Here is a 20,229-nt window from a genome sequence, read left to right as displayed (position 1 = left end):
GATCTGCTACTCATGAGATGTGCTTCAAAGGTAGGATTCATATAGGCCTAGTGTAAGCTTAAAATATACCACAAATCAATGTCTTTCTTGTGCTCCTTAAATTCTGTTTGGTGCCTAACGTTTTAAAAGTTGGGGCAGTGTGTGTGTATGTGTTTAGGAGGGAGAGAGTGGTGTGTGTGTTTATGAGAGGGAGACAGAGTAAGTGTGTGTGTGTGTGTCAACTGAAGAGTAGAAGGTTTCAGGCAGTGTTTTCCCCTTACTGACACAATAACAAGCAGATCATTATGCAGTGTTTTCCCCTCACTGACACAATAACAAGCAGATCATTATGCAGTGTTTTCCCCTTACTGACACAATAACAAGCAGATCATTATGCAGTGTTTTCCCCTTACTGACACAATAACAAGCAGATCATTATGCAGTGTTTTCCCCTTACTGACACAATAACAAGCAGATCATTATGCAGTGTTTTCTCTTACTGACACAATAACAAGCAGATCATTATGCAGTGTTTTCCCCTTACTGACACAATAACAAGCAGATCATTATGCAGTGTTTTCCCCTTACTGACACAATAACAAGCAGATCATTATGCAGTGTTTTCCCCTTACTGACACAATAACAAGCAGATCATTATGCAGTGTTTTCCCCTTACTGACACAATAACAAGCAGATCATTATGCAGTGTTTTCCCCTTACTGACACAATAACAAGCAGATCATTATGCAGTGTTTTCCCCTTACTGACACAATAACAAGCAGATCATTATGCAGTGTTTTCCCCTTACTGACACAATAACAAGCAGATCATTATGCAGTGTTTTCCCCTTACTGACACAATAACAAGCAGATCATTATGCAGTGTTTTCCCCTTACTGACACAATAACAAGCAGATCATTATGCAGTGTTTTCCCCTCACTGACACAATAACAAGCAGATCATTATGCAGTGTTTTCCCCTTACTGACACAATAACAAGCAGATCATTATGCAGTGTTTTCCCCTTACTGACACAATAACAAGCAGATCATTATGCAGTGTTTTCCCCTTACTGACACAATAACAAGCAGATCATTATGCAGTGTTTTCCCCTCACTGACACAATAACAAGCAGATCATTATGCAGTGTTTTCCCCTTACTGACACAATAACAAGCAGATCATTATGCAGTGTTTTCCCCTTACTGACACAATAACAAGCAGATCATTATGCAGTGTTTTCCCCTTACTGACACAATAACAAGCAGATCATTATGCAGTGTTTTCCCCTTACTGACACAATAACAAGCAGATCATTATGCAGTGTTTTCTCTTACTGACACAATAACAAGCAGATCATTATGCAGTGTTTTCCCCTTACTGACACAATAACAAGCAGATCATTATGCAGTGTTTTCCCCTTACTGACACAATAACAAGCAGATCATTATGCAGTGTTTTCCCTTTACTGACACAATAACAAGCAGATCATTATGCAGTGTTTTCCCCTTACTGACACAATAACAAGCAGATCATTATGCAGTGTTTTCCCCTTACTGACACAATAACAAGCAGATCATTATGCAGTGTTTTCCCCTTACTGACACAATAACAAGCAGATCATTATGCAGTGTTTTCCCCTTACTGACACAATAACAAGCAGATCATTATGCAGTGTTTTCCCCTTACTGACACAATAACAAGCAGATCATTATGCAGTGTTTTCCCCTTACTGACACAATAACAAACAGATCATTATGCAGTGTTTTCCCCTTACTGACACAATAACAAACAGATCATTATGCAGTGTTTTCCCCTTACTGACACAATAACAAGCAGATCATTATGCAGTGTTTTCCCCTTACTGACACAATAACAAGCAGATCATAATGCAGTGTTTTCCCCTTACTGACACAATAACAAGCAGATCATTATGCAGTGTTTTCCCCTTACTGACACAACATGCAGATCATTATGCAGTGTTTTCCCCTCACTGACACAATAACAAGCAGATCATTATGCAGTGTTTTCCCCTTACTGACACAATAACAAGCAGATCATTATGCAGTGTTTTCCCCTTACTGACACAACATGCAGATCATTATGCAGTGTTTTCCCCTCACTGACACAATAACAAGCAGATCATTATGCAGTGTTTTCCCCTCACTGACACAATAACAAGCAGATCATTATGCAGTGTTTTCCCCTCACTGACACAATAACAAGCAGATCATTATGCAGTGTTTTCCCCTTACTGACACAATAACAAGCAGATCATTATGCAGTGTTTTCCCCTTACTGACACAACATGCAGATCATTATGCAGTGTTTTCCCCTTACTGACACAATAACAAGCAGATCATAATGCAGTGTTTTCCCCTCACTGACACAATAACAAGCAGATCATTATGCAGTGTTTTCCCCTTACTGACACAATAACAAGCAGATCATTATGCAGTGTTTTCCCCTTACTGACACAATAACAAGCAGATCATTATGCAGTGTTTTCCCCTTACTGACACAATAACAAGCAGATCATTATGCAGTGTTTTCCCCTTACTGACACAATAACAAGCAGATCATTATGCAGTGTTTTCCCCTTACTGACACAATAACAAGCAGATCATTATGCAGTGTTTTCCCCTCACTGACACAATAACAAGCAGATCATTATGCAGTGTTTTCCCCTCACTGACACAATAACAAGCAGATCATTATGCAGTGTTTTCCCCTTACTGACAAAATAACAAGCAGATCATTATGCAGTGTTTTCCCCTTACTGACACAATAACAAGCAGATCATTATGCAGTGTTTTCCCCTCACTGACACAATAACAAGCAGATCATTATGCAGTGTTTTCCCCTTACTGACACAATAACAAGCAGATCATTATGCAGTGTTTTCCCCTTACTGACACAATAACAAGCAGATCATTATGCAGTGTTTTCCCCTTACTGACACAATAACAAGCAGATCATTATGCAGTGTTTTCCCCTTACTGACACAATAACAAGCAGATCATTATGCAGTGTTTTCTCTTACTGACACAATAACAAGCAGATCATTATGCAGTGTTTTCCCCTTACTGACACAATAACAAGCAGATCATTATGCAGTGTTTTCCCCTTACTGACACAATAACAAGCAGATCATTATGCAGTGTTTTCCCTTTACTGACACAATAACAAGCAGATCATTATGCAGTGTTTTCCCCTTACTGACACAATAACAAGCAGATCATTATGCAGTGTTTTCCCCTTACTGACACAATAACAAGCAGATCATTATGCAGTGTTTTCCCCTTACTGACACAATAACAAGCAGATCATTATGCAGTGTTTTCCCCTTACTGACACAATAACAAGCAGATCATTATGCAGTGTTTTCCCCTTACTGACACAATAACAAGCAGATCATTATGCAGTGTTTTCCCCTTACTGACACAATAACAAGCAGATCATTATGCAGTGTTTTCCCCTTACTGACACAACATGCAGATCATTATGCAGTGTTTTCCCCTCACTGACACAATAACAAGCAGATCATTATGCAGTGTTTTCCCCTTACTGACACAATAACAAGCAGATCATTATGCAGTGTTTTCCCCTTACTGACACAACATGCAGATCATTATGCAGTGTTTTCCCCTTACTGACACAATAACAAGCAGATCATAATGCAGTGTTTTCCCCTCACTGACACAATAACAAGCAGATCATAATGCAGTGTTTTCCCCTTACTGACACAATAACAAGCACATCATTATGCAGTGTTTTCCCCTTACTGACACAATAACAAGCAGATCATAATGCAGTGTTTTCCCCTCACTGACACAATAACAAGCAGATCATTATGCAGTGTTTTCCCCTCACTGACACAATAACAAGCAGATCATTATGCAGTGTTTTCCCCTCACTGACACAATAACAAGCAGATCATTATGCAGTGTTTTCCCCTCACTGACACAATAACAAGCAGATCATTATGCAGTGTTTTCCCCTTACTGACACAATAACAAGCAGATCATTATGCAGTGTTTTCCCCTTACTGACACAATAACAAGCAGATCATTATGCAGTGTTTTCCCCTTACTGACACAACATGCAGATCATTATGCAGTGTTTTCCCCTTACTGACACAATAACAAGCAGATCATTATGCAGTGTTTTCCCCTCACTGACACAATAACAAGCAGATCATTATGCAGTGTTTTCCCCTTACTGACACAACATGCAGATCATTATTCAGTGTTTTCCCCTTACTGACACAATAACAAGCAGATCATAATGCAGTGTTTTCCCCTCACTGACACAATAACAAGCAGATCATTATGCAGTGTTTTCTCTTACTGACACAATAACAAGCAGATCATTATGCAGTGTTTTCCCCTCACTGACACAATAACAAGCAGATCATTATGCAGTGTTTTCCCCTTACTGACACAATAACAAGCAGATCATTATGCAGTGTTTTCCCCTTACTGACACAATAACATGCAGATCATTATGCAGTGTTTTCCCCTTACTGACACAATAACATGCAGATCATTATGCAGTGTTTTCCCCTTACTGACACAATAACAAGCAGATCATTATGCAGTGTTTTCCCCTTACTGACACAATAACAAGCAGATCATTATGCAGTGTTTTCCCCTCACTGACACCATAACAAGCAGATCATTATACAGTGTTTTCCCCTCACTGACACAATAACAAGCAGATCATTATGCATCTATATTCCTTCCTCCCAATCCTCCAGACAAATCACAGGTAGGCCTTTGGCTGATTTGCTCATATTTGCATTCTATGAAGTATTATATTATACACTAAGCAGTGTGAAGTTAAATTCAGTATGTTAGATTGAGTAGAAGTGTGAATTTCACTGCCAGGTTTTTGCGTAGCACATGCACAGAACATTTAGAGAATGGGAACAAGCGTCCGGGGGACAGGGAAACAGGATGCTAGGACACAGATTTCTGCCACTGTGGTATCGTGATACTCTCGGTATCGTTAGTAAAATGACACTGTAACACTAAGGTTATAATTATCCAACACTGTCCACATTTCTTCTTTTGACGTAGAAACAATTATGGAATTGTTTCCATGAACGTCAAACTTGCTATAAGCACATCAGGGTTTAGACTTCACTAAAAAGAAATCCATGTTCTCAAATTTGGAGATAAAAATGAGTGACTAAAAACAATTTTTGTCGCCCGAGAGGCGTCCGTTTCTTTCGACCAGTCGATTGGTCGAAATGTTTTAACTTCATTTTTCCATATATAGACACACACCTATGTGTTTGAATAAAACCAACTACATATTTTTTATTTAACCTTTATTTAACTAGGCTAGTCAGATAAGAACAAATCCTTATTTTACAATGACTGCCTAACCCTTGACGACGCTGGGCCAATTGTGCGTCGCCCTATGGGACTCCCGATCACGGCCGGTTGTGATACAGGGATCGAACCAGGGTCTGTAGTGACGCTTCTAGCACTGAGATGCAGTGCCTTAGACCGCTGCGCCACTCGGGAGCCCAATGCACTGAGCTCATATGCACTGAGTTTGTCTGATGTTTTAAGCACACTGTTTGATTAAATAATTAAGACACACACATGACTCAAGAACGAGCCCGACGGTCACACTTAAAAAAAAGCTAGTGCCTGTGTGACTGGCACACGCTGTCTCGCTCTCCTCTCTACTGCAGTGAAAAGGCACCACAGCAAGTGTTTATTGCGCTGTCCGTGCTGAAGCTGTGACTTCATTTCAGCCATTTAGTTTCTTACTTGCTTCTGACTCAAAAGCTATGTTACCGAAATCCCTTATTTGTTTAGGAAAAACATTCCCTGTTCCCTCAACCCTTGCTCTCTTTATGTGAAACATGAACGCATTTCATCGCATCTGACCAATAGGGCCTGACCTATCGTAGTCACATCAATAAATTGGTTATAACAAACTCCAAACACTGTAATGTCGACAGCAAAATTAATGCTGAGGACGTGAAAAAGAAACTCGAAACGGGCGAATGTTTAATGGTTTCTCAGGAGGGAAAGGGGAAGTCAGATCTGTGGAAGACATTTGACTTAGTTGTGGAAACTACAGGAGATCAAGAAAATGGAGCGTATAGGAGCAGGCGTTGCCTCAGTATTATGTGTGCCAAACAGTTGCATTTTTCTGACCATTTGAAACATTGTAAATAATGATAATGACATTACTTATTATTATTATAGTGATGATCATAATAATAACAATAAGATCATAAAAACGGAGGGAATAGGAGTGAGAGCTGCATGCATATCTGTGATACTCAGGTGCTGTTAGATTACGATATTATTTTTCTTCCTGTTTGGAACCGTGTAAACAACACAAAATAAATGATAAGTAGTACCAGTCTGTTGTAACCAAAAAAATGGAAAGCCATTTTTACAGCATAATAAATGCCAAATCTGTGAAATAGCTTTATCCGACATTTTGCCATTGCATGAGACTTGGTGTACACAGAATCAGTAGGCTATTAAACAAACGATCAAAAAGGCAACAGAAGTAGCATTTGTCTTATTTCAGTAGATTATATATGCATGATTGATAAAGCCATGCACATTTAACAGTTAGGCTATTGATTATATACATAATTTAAGTTGCGGTTTGCCCGCTCCTCAATTTTCTTAGAAAATTGGGCTAAGCCCTATTCGCACGGGACTAGTATTACTAGAGAACGTTGGTTATGTAATTATTACCCCAGAATGTCCGTTATTCCAGAGGGCGATTCGGATGGGATTCGTTTTTTCCAAACTGCTCCCTGTAATTATTTCATTTTTTCTAATAAATTGACAGTTATAACGGACGCATGGAGTTTTTTTCCCTAGTTGTGAAGACAAGTCCAGACGATAAAAGGGCTACACTGATAACTCGAGCTTGGTTTCTAAACCATAACAAACCGTCTTTGGTATAGTGTCGCCATAATATTTGAATTGAGATAGTGTGATCATAATTATTAGGATATTTTAGCGATCCGCATTAGACGTCCTAAATGCCCCACAGTCTTCAGATGTGAGCTAAACAGTGCATTTGCACTTGAGATGCGTTTTAAGGCTGTGGATGCCAAAGTGAACGTATTATTTCCCAACATTTAGGTCAGGTGTATGCTGCTTTGCGATCTATTAACAGAAATGGTTACATTAAATAGGCGAAATATTTTTAACTGATGCATTTGGCAATGTTCAATTCATACTCACAAAACGTATGAACAAAAATATTCACTGTGAAAGTTGATACATGTAGGCCCTAAAATATTTTGATTATGCGCAGCACTTCATTCAATTTATCGAATCAGTTATTGTTTTCTTTCTCAAACTGTTAGATACACCTGTAAAACTCAGACATTTATCTCAAAACACAGGGATGTCGATTCGCATAGGTCTAGTGTTATCAGAGGACCTTTGAGTTAGCCAAAAAAACAGTACAAATGACTGACATGGCAGATTCGGACGGACTAAAATGGCAGATGTGGTGTTTTGAGCTTGTGCACATAATTACCCAACCACACCCAGTACAACTAATCCCGTCCGAATAGGTTTTAAGGCAAGGACTGTTTCCTCGTCTCTGCTGCTGCTGCCTCCGCAGCATTGTTCTCAATCCCAATATGATGGTTAATTTTGCTTTTATGCACATAGCAACATAGGGAAAGGCGCATTAATTATACGGCGCACTGAAGATTGTTTCAGAACCGCATACAGTGACCATATCCAACGCGGGATAAAGCACATTTGTTATAAAATAATATTGGATTTATTAGTGTTGCACCATTATTTTTACATAATCTAACCATATGCAATTTCAGTATCACATGTCGTAGAGTGATGGACTGTGCCATCCCCGTGGCCTCCATAATGGATTAGTCCGCTGAGACAGACGCGAATCATGTGCGACAGGTGTCTTGCCATATAAAGTCCAAAGATGAAAAAGCCTGGAAGGAGCAGAGATGACTAGAAACGATTCAGTTGACCGTTTTATGTGTGGATTAATTGTTGGGGTAGAGGACCTTGTGCATTTCAGGAAAAATAACAACTCCACGTTTATATCCCAGGACAAATTAGCTAGCAACAGCAAGCTAGCTCAATAGGACAAATTGCCATAAATGTTTAATGCTTTTCGACCTGTCCCCAAATTAATATAATTGGTTCGGGGTTTTTGATATTTCAACCTGCGTGTCGTGATCGCGTCTGGTGCGGGGGACAAAATCTATTTTGCACATTCACAACGCAGTAATGCGTCACCTTTATATAATTCTAACAATCACACCCACACTAAGAACAGACTCACCCACTCTAATCACTGGCACATCTGAAGTCAGGATGCGATGTGCGTGGAGGGTCAAAGCGCATAAATAATGGTATAAATCAGGGTCACGTGTGCAAGCTGGTTAAGTTAAGATATATAAGACTTGACTTTCAAACCCATTCACTGCATTTGATAAGGAGGATGATCAGTAAATTATTCCGTTGACTCAAAGGGAATTATGTTCTAAGAACATTGAAAACTGTCTATAATGCTCTCTACAAAGAGTTGTCAAACTGATATCTTTCATGAAGTTGGATTGAAATAATTGAAATGGACTGTTGTTCCCTCAAGTTGAAATGGTCTACTTTTTTCATCGCAAGCATAGAACAAGATGTCTTCTGCATATGAGAAGATAAAAAGAAAGCGTGATAACAATTGAGTTGGAGAAGAAATCCATGATATTGTTTATATACAGTAGCTAGCTGGAAGGGAAAGACAGAGACATGGTGAGTCAATCAGTCATTGAGTCATTCAGTGAGTCAGGCTCCAAGGCCTGCCTTGCCCATGCCAGTCTCTGTCCACACGTGAAGGTCGTTACAGAGAGAGGGGCCCCCAGGCCAGGCAGGAGCTGGCAGAAAACTGTTGGACTTATCAATGTGTGACCTTTCCACACTGTGTGTATTCCACAACCTGCCACTATGATGGAGGTGTGTTGTTGATGTGTGGACTTGTTGTTAGACAGAGTGCTTCAAAGGTTTCCTTTCAACAGTGTAATAGCCTTTTAGCTGGTGAATAGTTTTTATACCTGCTGTTGAAGAGCGTATTATTGTGTTGAAAAGGTCTCAGGAACACAGCACAGAGTGGGTGTATATGTGTGATTTAGCCCAATGCTGATGTGGGTTGTCACTTAATCACATTGACACCGTCTCTGTCATTGCTGCAAGTAGGGCTGTGATGGTCATGGAATTTTGGATGATGGTAATGGCAAAGAAATAAAAATAAAAACGTTTTTTTTTGTTGACGCACATTGCCACCTTTCCTCTACTCCTGAATGCATGTGCTGCCATAGAAATATAATGAATTAGTCAATGATGGTATAATGGGTGGACTGGCGGCCATTGCGAGTGTAACTATAGCAGCATCGCATTAGTGGAAACCAAGACTGTTCTCAGGGCAGGCCTGGTTGTAGCTAGATATGTTTGAGTCATGTCGGGGACAATTTTAGCTAACCCTTTTCCTAACCTTAACCTAATTATCCTAACCTGCTATGAAAAGTCACTTCTGCTAGTCAAAACCGGCAGACTTGCCCTGAGAGCAGTCTTGGTTTCCACTAATGCGATACAGCGTTCCCATAGGCGCAAAGCAGGAGGTGTACCCATCTATATGTGCTGTGATTTGTTGATTAAACTCAACTGACATTACAAAAAATACCTTCCATTGCATGAGCCACATCCAGTTAACGTAATTTGAATGAACATTCTACATTACATGGAAACTACTGATTTGATATTGCATCACAGAATGGTGCAATATTTGTCAAGTGAAAAAATGTGCATTAAAACTATTAATCTCAGGGCCTCCTGAGTGGTACAGCAGTCTAAGGCAGTGCTAGAGGCATCACTGCAGACCCGGGTTCGATCCCAGGAGTATCATAGGGCGGCGCACAATTGGCCCAGCTTAAACCCGGGTTAGGGGAGGGTTTGGCCAGGGGGGAGGGGGCTTTACTTGGCTCATCGCTCTCTAGCGACTCCTTGTGGCAGGCCGGGCGCCTGCAGGCTGACCTTGTTAATCAGGTGAACAGTGTTTCCTCCGATACATTGGTGCGGCTGGCTTCCGGGTTAAGCAGGCAGGTGATAATTAAGAAGCGCAGCTTCGTGTGTCATGTTTCGGAGGATGCATGAACTCGACCTTCGCCTTCTGAGCCTGTTGGGGAGTTGCAGCGATGAGACAAGATCAAAATTGGGGAGAAAAAGGGGGAACATTTTTAAAAATATGTCTCGTTGAATAATAACAAACACTTATTGAAGAATCCCTACTGTTGACCAATCATCGGCGACGGGGCGTAGACTTCGGCTACCGACTTCGGCTTGCCTCAAAAAAATAACCTTGCCGAAGTCCAAAACAAACAAAAACGTCACAAAATGTTGTCCTAATATGTACACAAACTGTTCCGAACTGTTTCAGATGGGAAGCATGCAGACGCGTTTAGACTCCACGGTGGACTTAACGACACCATAGTTGTCCTATATAGCTAACATCGACATCAGTTTTTCCTCAACATAAAAATGTTGCTGGAGTAATTACTTTGTATTCAGAATGTCAAGGAAGCTGTCTAGAAACAATCAATTTGACCAGTAGAAAATGTGATATCATTGCTACATATTGCTATTAAGCCGGGTGAGCATTATAGTTCTGTGTCATATTCATTTATTTGTCTGGTTTTACCCCCGAAAAATATTTTCCTGGAAGGAATTTACATTAAATCAATATGAAATGTAAAACGTGCTGTAACATTTTCTTTATGAAGGTAGACAAATAATAACTTCAGGGATATATGTGTTTTATTTGCAGGAAGGTTGTCAAGAAACGGTAGCGCTGTCATGTAGTGATTGAGTTACGATCATCCAGTCTCGGTGTACCAGTCTGGGCAGGGTTATAGAGAGCAGGTTGAGCCCTTCAGGAATGAGACCATGGTTCAGGACAGACAGGGTCTCTGCACAGTACACAGGGCAGCTCTCTAACAGGCTGGTCTCTCCTGTCTCTCTGTCTCCCTCCTTCCCAGGGATTTGACCAGCTGAGGATAGAGGGATTACTGTGTGATGTCACGCTGGTGGCGGGGGACGGAGACGAAGCCTTCCCAGTACACCGTGCCATGATGGCCTCCTCCAGCGACTACTTCAAAGCCATGTTCACAGGTAAGACAAAATGCCTCTGTCTCTCACCCGCAGCACAAATCACGGGATGGGACGACAGCATATTGTGTTTAATGTTCATTAACAGACTGAGTGATCAGAGGATTAGCCTGCTTGTCACACGTCCGTCAATCACTCTCCACTCTGGGGCTCTGCAGCTGTTAGCATTGTGTTTGGTTGTTCTGTAAATCTCCCTCTGATGGAAGCACACTCTCTCACTTTCTCTGTCTCTCACTGTCTCTGTGTGTGTGTGCCAGCCATGGCGAATCAGAAGGGTATTGTTGGTCTCTGTCTTGTTTCTCCTGCCTGGTAGATGGAAATATTATTAACGTGTCAATCTCCCTGAAAGAGGCTTCTCCCAAAGTGCTCTTTCTCTTTAAGCACAACGTGAATCCTCCAGGGTTTGAGATGCTGCTTTTTACTTCCCCTGTCATCTCTACAATCTGACAAGCTACACAACATGACTAAAAGTATGTGGACAGCTGCTCGTCGAAAATCTCATTCCAAAATCAAGGGCATTAATATGGAGTTGGTCCCCCCCTTTGCTGCTATAACAGCCTCCACTCTTCTGGGAAGGCTTTCCACTAGACGTTGGAACATTGCTGCGGGAACATGCTTCCATTCAGCCTCAAGAGCATTAGTGAGGTTGGGCGATTAGGAAGCACAGAATTGTGTGGAATGTCATTGTATGCAGTAGCGTAAAGATTTCCCTTCACTGAAACTAAGAGGCCTAGACCGAACCATGAAAAACAGCCCCATACCATTATTCCTCCTCCACCAAACTTTACGGTTGGCATTATGCATTCGGCAGGTAGCGTTCTTCTGGCATCCACCAAACCCAGATTTGTCCGTCAGACTGCCAAATGGTGAAGCGTGATTAATCACGCCAGAGAACGTGTTTCCACTGCTCCAGAGTTCAATGGCGGCAAGCTTTACAACACTCCAGCCGACGCTTGGCGTTGCGCATGGTGGTCTTAGGCTTGTGTGAGACTGCTCGGCCATCGAAACCCATTTCACAAAGCTCCCGAAGAACAGTTCTTGTCCTGACGTTGCTTCCAGAGGCAGTTTGGAACTCGGTAGTGTGTGTTGCAACCAAGGACAGACGATTTGTACGCGCTTCAGCATGCGGCGGTCCCGTTCTGTGAGGTTGTGTGGCCTACCACTTAGCGTCTGAGCCGTTGTTGCTCCCAGACATTTCCTCTTCACATTAACAGCACTTATAGTTGACCAGGGCAGCTCTAGCAGGGCAGAAATTTGACGAACTGATTTGATGGATTTTATACACCTGTCAGCGACGGGTGTGGCTGAAATAGCCAAAGCCACTAATTTGAAGGGGTGTCCACATACTTTTGTATATATAGTGTACCTTACCTTGAATTAGACATGAGGCCTTTTCCCCAGGCGTTAAGGTTTTGATTTGCCTTGTGCTTTTCGAAAAATAATAAGGCTTTTCACAAGACAATGCAAATATTGCTTTCATCACGGAGATGAGCCTGGGGTTGTTTAGAAATGTGCTTTATTTTATTGTACAATGCCTGGGAAATCAGTTCTGTGATCAGCAGCGGTATTCAGCATTTCGGTTTTTCTTTTATTTCTTCTTGTTGTAGCTTAGCAACTGCCTCACTGATGACGCGAATAGAAATTACTTTGATAGATGGAGTTATTCCCCAAAAGTTAGGCAATATCATATGTCCTTTTCTTAACAGCCAAAATTGGAAAGCCTTAATACATGTAAGTGGTTCAACAGATATTTGACAAGTGTGCAGCCTATCGGAGAGGTTCACAAGTGTTGTTGAGCTGAAATAGATGTGTTAAGAGGGAAGTGAGTCACAGTTTAAGCCCGTAGTAAGGAGGGGAAGTATGCTGCTGCGACGCTGGGCAAAAGCTTTTTACTGCAACTCACAGCCCTTTCTGGGTGAATTGTACAACAGTCTCCAGGCTTTGGGGAATACATTTCCTTTACATGCAACCATAATGGTAGATGTGTGAAAGCTCGGTGGAGTGGCGTCTGTTTCTTCGGTTAGCCTTGACTGTCAAAGGTAGAGCTCATAGGTGATGCTCTTCTGTTTTTATCTGACTGGTGCATTGTATAATGCTCCTCTCTCTCTCGCCTCGTCACGCAGGTGGAATGAAGGAACAGGATTTGATGTGTATCAAGCTTCATGGTGTCAACCGAATAGGCCTGAAGAAGATCATAGACTTCATCTACACGGCCAAGCTGTCTCTCAACATGGAGAACCTGCAGGACACACTGGAGGCAGCCAGCTTCCTCCAGATCCTCCCGGTGCTAGACTTCTGCAAGGTCTTTCTCATATCTGGGGTAAGGAACCTAACACAGCCTGCTCAGCCATCTAGCTCAGCCATCTAGCTCAGCCCTCCAGAACCAGCCAGGGGGGTTATACTCAGCAGTTTAAGATTTCTTACTACTGTACTCTACTGCTTACTTTAATATCTACATTTGGTCTGCAGTAAAAGCACTGTGTAAAATGTGTTTCTGTGTGTGATTGAGAGTGGTTGCTTCTCACTGCTTCCCCTCTCTCCTTGGCTGCAGGTGTCCCTGGATAACTGTGTGGAGGTGGGGCGCATCGCTAACACATACAACCTCACGGAGGTAGACAAATACGTCAACAACTTCATCCTCAAGAACTTCCCCTCGCTGCTGGGCACGGGGGACTTTGTCAAGCTGCCCTTTGAGCGGCTGGCCTTCGTTCTGTCTAGTAACAGTCTGAAGCACTGCAGCGAGCTGGACCTGTTCAAGGCTGCATGCCGCTGGCTCCGCTATGAGGACGGACGCATGGACCACGCCCCGAAGCTCATGAAGAACATCCGCTTCCCCCTCATGAACCCCCAGGAGCTCATCAACCACGTGCAGACTGTGGACTTTATGCGCACAGACAACACCTGTGTCAACCTCCTCCTGGAGGCCAGCAACTATCAGATGATGCCCTACATGCAGCCGGTCATGCAGTCAGAGAGGACGGCCATCCGCTCAGACAGCGGCCACCTGGTCACCCTTGGCGGCGTCCTGCGCCAGCAGCTGGTGGTCAGTAAGGAGCTGCGTCTGTTTGATGAGAAGGCCCACGAGTGGAAGGCGCTGGCGCCCATGGACGCCCCCCGCTACCAGCACGGCATCGCCGTCATCGGCAACTTCCTCTTCGTGGTGGGAGGCCAGAGCAACTACGACACCAAAGGCAAGACTGCGGTGGACACGGTGTTCCGGTACGACCCGCGCTACAACAAGTGGATGCAGGTGGCGTGCCTTAACGAGAAACGCACCTTCTTCCACCTCAGCGCTCTCAAGGGACACCTCTACGCCGTGGGTGGCCGCAACGCTGCCGGAGAGCTGGGTTAGTTTAATTCACCAGGGTCGGTTTTTCACGCTGCTTTTAGTCCTGCTCTGATGCTTAACATGTCTGGGTATATTTGGAAAGGGACATCTCACAAGAAAAGGTAAAAGGCAAGCGCAAGGCACAGCAGTTGTCACAACATGATGGTGTAGCACAGGTTCACATGTGGCTGTGTGATTATGACATAGCCCTGGACCAGGCAGAGTGTAGGATGAGATGAGGGAGGGCTAGCTGCAGCCAGACCCTGTGAACGACTGCAGCAGAAACCTCAAGGTGAAGGAGGAGGTGATCAGGGTGGAATGTTTGTAAGTAGCATTGTAGGACACTGTGATCTGATGTCAGTGCCCAGCTCAGCACGTAGACTCTCATTGCAGAGTGCCACCCTACTACCTCGATGCAGCCCTGTAATTGTAGGGGACAGGCTGGCCAGGTCATGCTATCCGCTCTGCTCCTCTGGGCTCTGGGCTGTAATTACCACATTGGGCATGGGTCCTCGTGGGGCCCCCCTGCGCGTGTGTGCACTAGTACACTCTGAATGGACAGTCTCCTGTGCTGGTTAGTGCCTGTTATCCTTGGGAAGCCAGTCTGGCACTCAGACATTCTATCAGTTGTTTCAAACGCAGCACAGAGTTCAGCCTTTTGAACATAAATCGTTTTTGATGTAGCCATGCGGAGGAGGGAGGGTTTTGAAACTTTGATTTGCTACTGAGGTTCTGTCAGCTTATTTTAAAAGATTTACAGAACATGAAAGGCTCCCCTCAGTCAGGGCGGTTTGAGAGTACAGGATGGCGATGTGTGTGTGTGTGTGCATGCGTGCGTGTACAGTCAGTGACACACGCTAACACACACAACCATTTGTTAACATAAGTTCTGATGGATGATGTGGTTATATTTTCAGGTTTAAAGGCCATCCATCCTCTATGGCCACTCTCCATAACTGTCATGTGAAGGCCTGTCATATTAATCCACTTTACTGAGACAGCCAGAGTACAAACATGTGAGGAACAATGACAGCACAGCTATCTCTGATGTTTGAATAATTCATTTGTAGGACGCTCTTGTAAATATAGCAGCATGTAACGAAAGCTCTTGAGCACTCATTTGCATGTATACCTTAAAGCACCAAGCACTCTAAGGACAAGTGAAAATGTACTTGGTAGGTGGGGCTATTACTTAATTTTTAAGCTTTGGATATTTTTCAGAATGCATTCTTGCAAATCATCAGATATTGTTTAGGAACTGTGTGGGAAGTAGTAGATAGAGAATAGAGAGAGAACAGATGACTGATTAGTAAGGTTCTAATGAATCACTAAATGCCTGGTGCTGCTGCCGTTTTAGTCTCCCAGTAAAGTTCGCTAAAAAGATATTTCTTCTTCTTCGAATGATATGGACTGTTAATGTTAATTAGACCTAGGCTGCTTCCCCTTTGACAAGTTGTCACAGGAAACATCGGAGAAGTGAACACTGGCCTGCCTTAGTGAGATAATGATGAAAAGGTGATGTAGTGATGCTCTGAATTGGAGACCATCCATTTGGTCCACTGGGACTGCTCTATCAGAACTGTAGCCAGAGCTCTTTGTATCTGGGCCTGGGTTAAACCCTATAGGTAGGTCCCAGGGATTAGATCCCAAGGGTCAAATCAGCACCATGTTGGCACATAGGCTACCACTATTTCCCACATAGGCTACCACTATTTCCCACATAGGCTACCACTATTTCCCACATAGGCTACCACTATTTCCCACATAGGCTACCACTATTTCCCACATAGGCTACCACTATTTCCCACATAGGCTACCACTATTTCCCACATAGGCTACCACTATTTCCCACATAGGCTACCACTATTTCCCAAATCCGGTCTTCGGTACCCAGGGGGTGCACTAATCATCAAGCTTTAATTATTTGAATCAGCTGTGTAGTGCTAGGGCAAAAAACTAAATGTGCACCCCTTGGGGTCCCCAGGACTGAGTTTGGGAAACACTGGTAGCCTATGTGACAACACGGTGCCGCTTTGACCCTTGGGATCTATTTACTTCTATATTCAGCACACAAAGTACAGGTCAGTAAGGAGAGTGGAGGGTCAAGAAAGATGCCCTTGACGAAGTTGGAATCAGAGCTTTAGGAGATGTTAAGTGGTTAAAGGGAGAGGTAACTAAACTAGTGTTTCCCCTATATGTATTTACTTACCTGTTCAAAGTAGTAGGATACCTTTTATTTCATTTTTGTCATTATTTTTTGTACCCTTTTTTTCCTCCCCAATTTTGTGGTATCCAATTGGTAGTTAGTCTTGTCCCATTGCTGCAACTCCCGTACGGACTCAGGAGAGGCGACAGTCAAGAGCTACCTGTCCCAGACCTGCTGTTTTCAACTCTCTAGAGACAGCAGGAGCGGTAGAGATACTCTCAAAGATCGGCTATGAAAAAGCCAACTGACACTTACTCTTGTGTTACTGACTTGTTGCACCCTCGACAACTACTATGATTATTATTATTTGACAATGCTGGTCATTTATGAACATTTGAACATCTAGGCCATGTTCTGTTATAATCTCCACCCGGCACAGCCAGAAGAGGACTGGCCACCCCTCATAGCCTGGTTCCTCTCTAGGTTTCTTCCTAGGTTTTGGCCTTTCTAGGGAGTTTTTCTAGCCACCGTGCTTCTACACCTGCATTGCTTGCTGTTCGGGGTTTTAGGCTGGGTTTCTGTACAGCACTTTGAGATATCAGCTGATGTAAGAAGGGCTATATAAATAAATTTGATTTGATTTTGATTTGATCTTACACTAAAAGGACATTATCATTTTCACAATTTCAGAGTGTTATTTCAACCTCCTAGTGTGGAAATATGATGAAAATCACGTTTTTGACCGCACTGCCCCTGTAAATAAAATCAAATATTTAGCTCTTCATTTGCCTGACCAATAACCATCATCCAAATGTCCATGACTGTCAGCCCTAGCCAGGGCTATGACAAAGGAGGATTGAGTGTTTGACCTGGTCACCTGGACAGTCAGGTGGTATCTAAAACCTCATCACCCTCCAAACCAGCTTCTCATTTAGACTACCTGATAATATCCTTTCTACTTCCAACCGCCATATGGAGACTCCTTAACCATTCTGCCCGGGTGCCAGCCAGCTTGAGAAATCAGCTTTGCCCTCTGTCTGGAAACTTGATTGGACAAATCATTTTCTAACCTGACAAATCACTGCACAATTGAGAGGTTCCAGACGGAGTGGAGTGAAGAGAACATCCCAGTCTGGCACCAGGCTACCGTACACACTACTGAATTATGATAAGAGCCTTCAAGTGGAGTGGTACAGAGTAGGCCCTAATTATGTAATGGGGAGTAGATGCACCCTCCCTAGTCTCTCTGTATAGACTAGAGTCACTGCAGGGTAGGGGCTGGGGAAGGGGCTCGGGAGGGGAGTGGTGGTTTGTGGGGGGATCTCTGCATTGTATTTAGGTTCCTGGTTCAGTAGCTCCCACACTGACACCCTCCAAGGCTACATTTGCAGCTATGTTTGTTCTCCTTATTTCTCTCTTGAACTACTTTCCCCTTTTAATACTCTGTTTGTTTTCTCCTCTCTTTCTTCCCCATGCAGCCACAGTGGAGTGCTACAACCCCAGGACAAACGAGTGGACGTACGTCGCTAAAATGAACGAGCCACACTACGGCCATGCAGGGACGGTGTACGGTGGTTACATGTATATTTCAGGTATGTTATTCCTATTAGATCCGGGGTTTGGTCAACTTTTGTACTATGGGGGATAGTAGATTGACATAGGCTAGTGCTTATGCTGTTGGTTAGGCCTACTCATCTTGTTGGCTGATGAAAAGTACATGTGGACAGTTCTTCTAACATCTTCAATATGCGTCTCAGAATTGGATAAGAAGGAACACTGTTGTGTTCCCGATATGTCTGTCTTCACTTGAAGCCTACTTCAGAGCTGAGAGGCCTATGAAAAGGACCCGATCAATTGAGGTCATTGGCTAATAAGAATTGAGATATCTGACAGAGCCATGTGAGTGAAAGGTGCTTCAATGCACGGCGATTGGCAGCTGGGAGAAGGGAATTATAATTATTATATTCAGTCCAAGGGCAAAATGTCCACTTTAGCCAAAGGCATGGATTTTTTTAGGGGGCATCACAGCCTCACAAGGAGCATGAAATTCGAGGTCTGGTGAGAATATTATCAAGTGCTTGTCAAATTGTGATTGAGAGACAGATGACGTGTGTGCAGCCTGTGCAAGAAACAAATCAGAGCTCATGCTTTTCATGGAACTATTTTCAAATCATTAGAGTTGCATCATGTAGCCTTTCTTTGTTCACCACTCAACACAGAATATCAGCATGCCCACACTCCCTCAGAAATCGTTTGGAGAAAGTATTGTTTCTATTTTATTTAGCTATGTTCAATTGTGTTCTTCATACTATAAAATAATGCGACAGAATTCTAAGCAAATGTTGTCTGCTAAATGAACTAATGTAGCCCACAGCCATATGGCATAGCCAGATCAGGACCTAACATAAGGACAACTCAGAGTATGCTATTCTGTTCTTCTGGAGTAGACTGCATTTTCTTCATATCATGTTTCTTTAGACCTGTCTAAAATAAATATTGGATATATTGTGAAGGTGTAGGCTTTATTAAATGGATTTATTATACTTTTTAAAATGTAGATGTTCCAAAGGTCAGTATCAGTGGTTTGTAGGCTGTGTGGAAGCCAGGAGATTGTAAACATGTTTGTTAATTAATGGTCAATTACCGTGAGACAGTTTTCTTGACAATCACCGGCTAACAATTTCATGACCGCCACAGCCCTACATGGTACCCCAATGCAGCGCACCACAAACTGAGCATTCATTTTGCAGAGTCAATGTTCATTGATTCTCCTGTTTTAGTAGTGTCTGTTCTGTGTGGAATGTGAGTAGTTGAGACATAAAAAGGGTAGAGTTCGAAAAGGTAACTTCCCTTTTACAGTAAAATAATCTCTGTGTTTCAGTGTCCATATGACCCATTCTGTTGGACCAAACCTCAAATTGAAATAGCGAGTTGAGACCACTTGTCAGAGAGGAAGATGTGTTGGTGTGAGAGGCAGGGGGAGGGGCTTGGTTTGTGTGAGAATTGAAGGTGCAACAGGAGACAAGACCAAAAAGACAACATGAGAACAAATGGACATAAAAAGTAACAAAAAACTTGATTTATCTCGCAAAAACATACATTTGAATGAATTGGATATATCGCCCTACTGTGATGTCAGTAAAGCATCCTTCATTAGAAGGTCATAGAGTGGCATCCTGCAGACCTCACCCCCTCCCTCACACATTACATTGCTTGGTCCAGTTCTCTGTGACGTTTTTGGGGGGATATTCTAAAGATGATTGGAAGTAATGATTGTGTAGTTGTCTGACTTTGGTGCTACTAAATCCCCTGTCTCTCTGTTGGAGTCAGCCCTGTGCTTGTTTACTTCATAGGATTGAAATCAAATCCTGCCTTAAGGAGAGATGAGCCCCAGTTTCCCAATGTGCGACATCACAAAGTGGTGCTGTACAGGGGGAAGGATAGATGAGTGAGAGAAATGGGAGGGACAGGTTGATGACTGTGTAGGAGGTGCAGAACCATAGAGCCACAACACACAGGCAAGGTTATGTTCATCTCCCTTGGCCTCTGGGCACAAGTGTTCATATAAGTGTAACCCAGCCACCTA

The 20,229-nt window shown here is 42.9% G+C and overlaps 1 protein-coding gene across 7 annotated transcripts in view; it reads left to right on the top strand.

Moving 5' to 3' along the window:
- LOC106563441 (kelch-like protein 13) overlaps nucleotides 1–20,229 on the top strand; it is a 73,964-nt gene that overhangs the window by 38,240 nt on the left and 15,495 nt on the right. For all 7 annotated transcript variants that reach the window (XM_014129020.2, XM_014129017.2, XM_014129019.2 and 4 more), the window contains 4 exons: nucleotides 11,040–11,172; nucleotides 13,293–13,489; nucleotides 13,721–14,516; nucleotides 18,122–18,235. In XM_014129020.2, coding sequence (XP_013984495.1) covers nucleotides 11,040–11,172; nucleotides 13,293–13,489; nucleotides 13,721–14,516; nucleotides 18,122–18,235 — 1,240 coding nt within the window. The remainder of the gene's footprint in view (nucleotides 1–11,039; nucleotides 11,173–13,292; nucleotides 13,490–13,720; nucleotides 14,517–18,121; nucleotides 18,236–20,229) is intronic.

The sequence above is a fragment of the Salmo salar genome, chromosome ssa11 (assembly GCF_905237065.1).
Source record: "Salmo salar chromosome ssa11, Ssal_v3.1, whole genome shotgun sequence".
In the NCBI taxonomy this organism is placed as follows: domain Eukaryota; kingdom Metazoa; phylum Chordata; class Actinopteri; order Salmoniformes; family Salmonidae; genus Salmo; species Salmo salar.
This window is presented reverse-complemented; position numbering and strand designations above follow the sequence as displayed.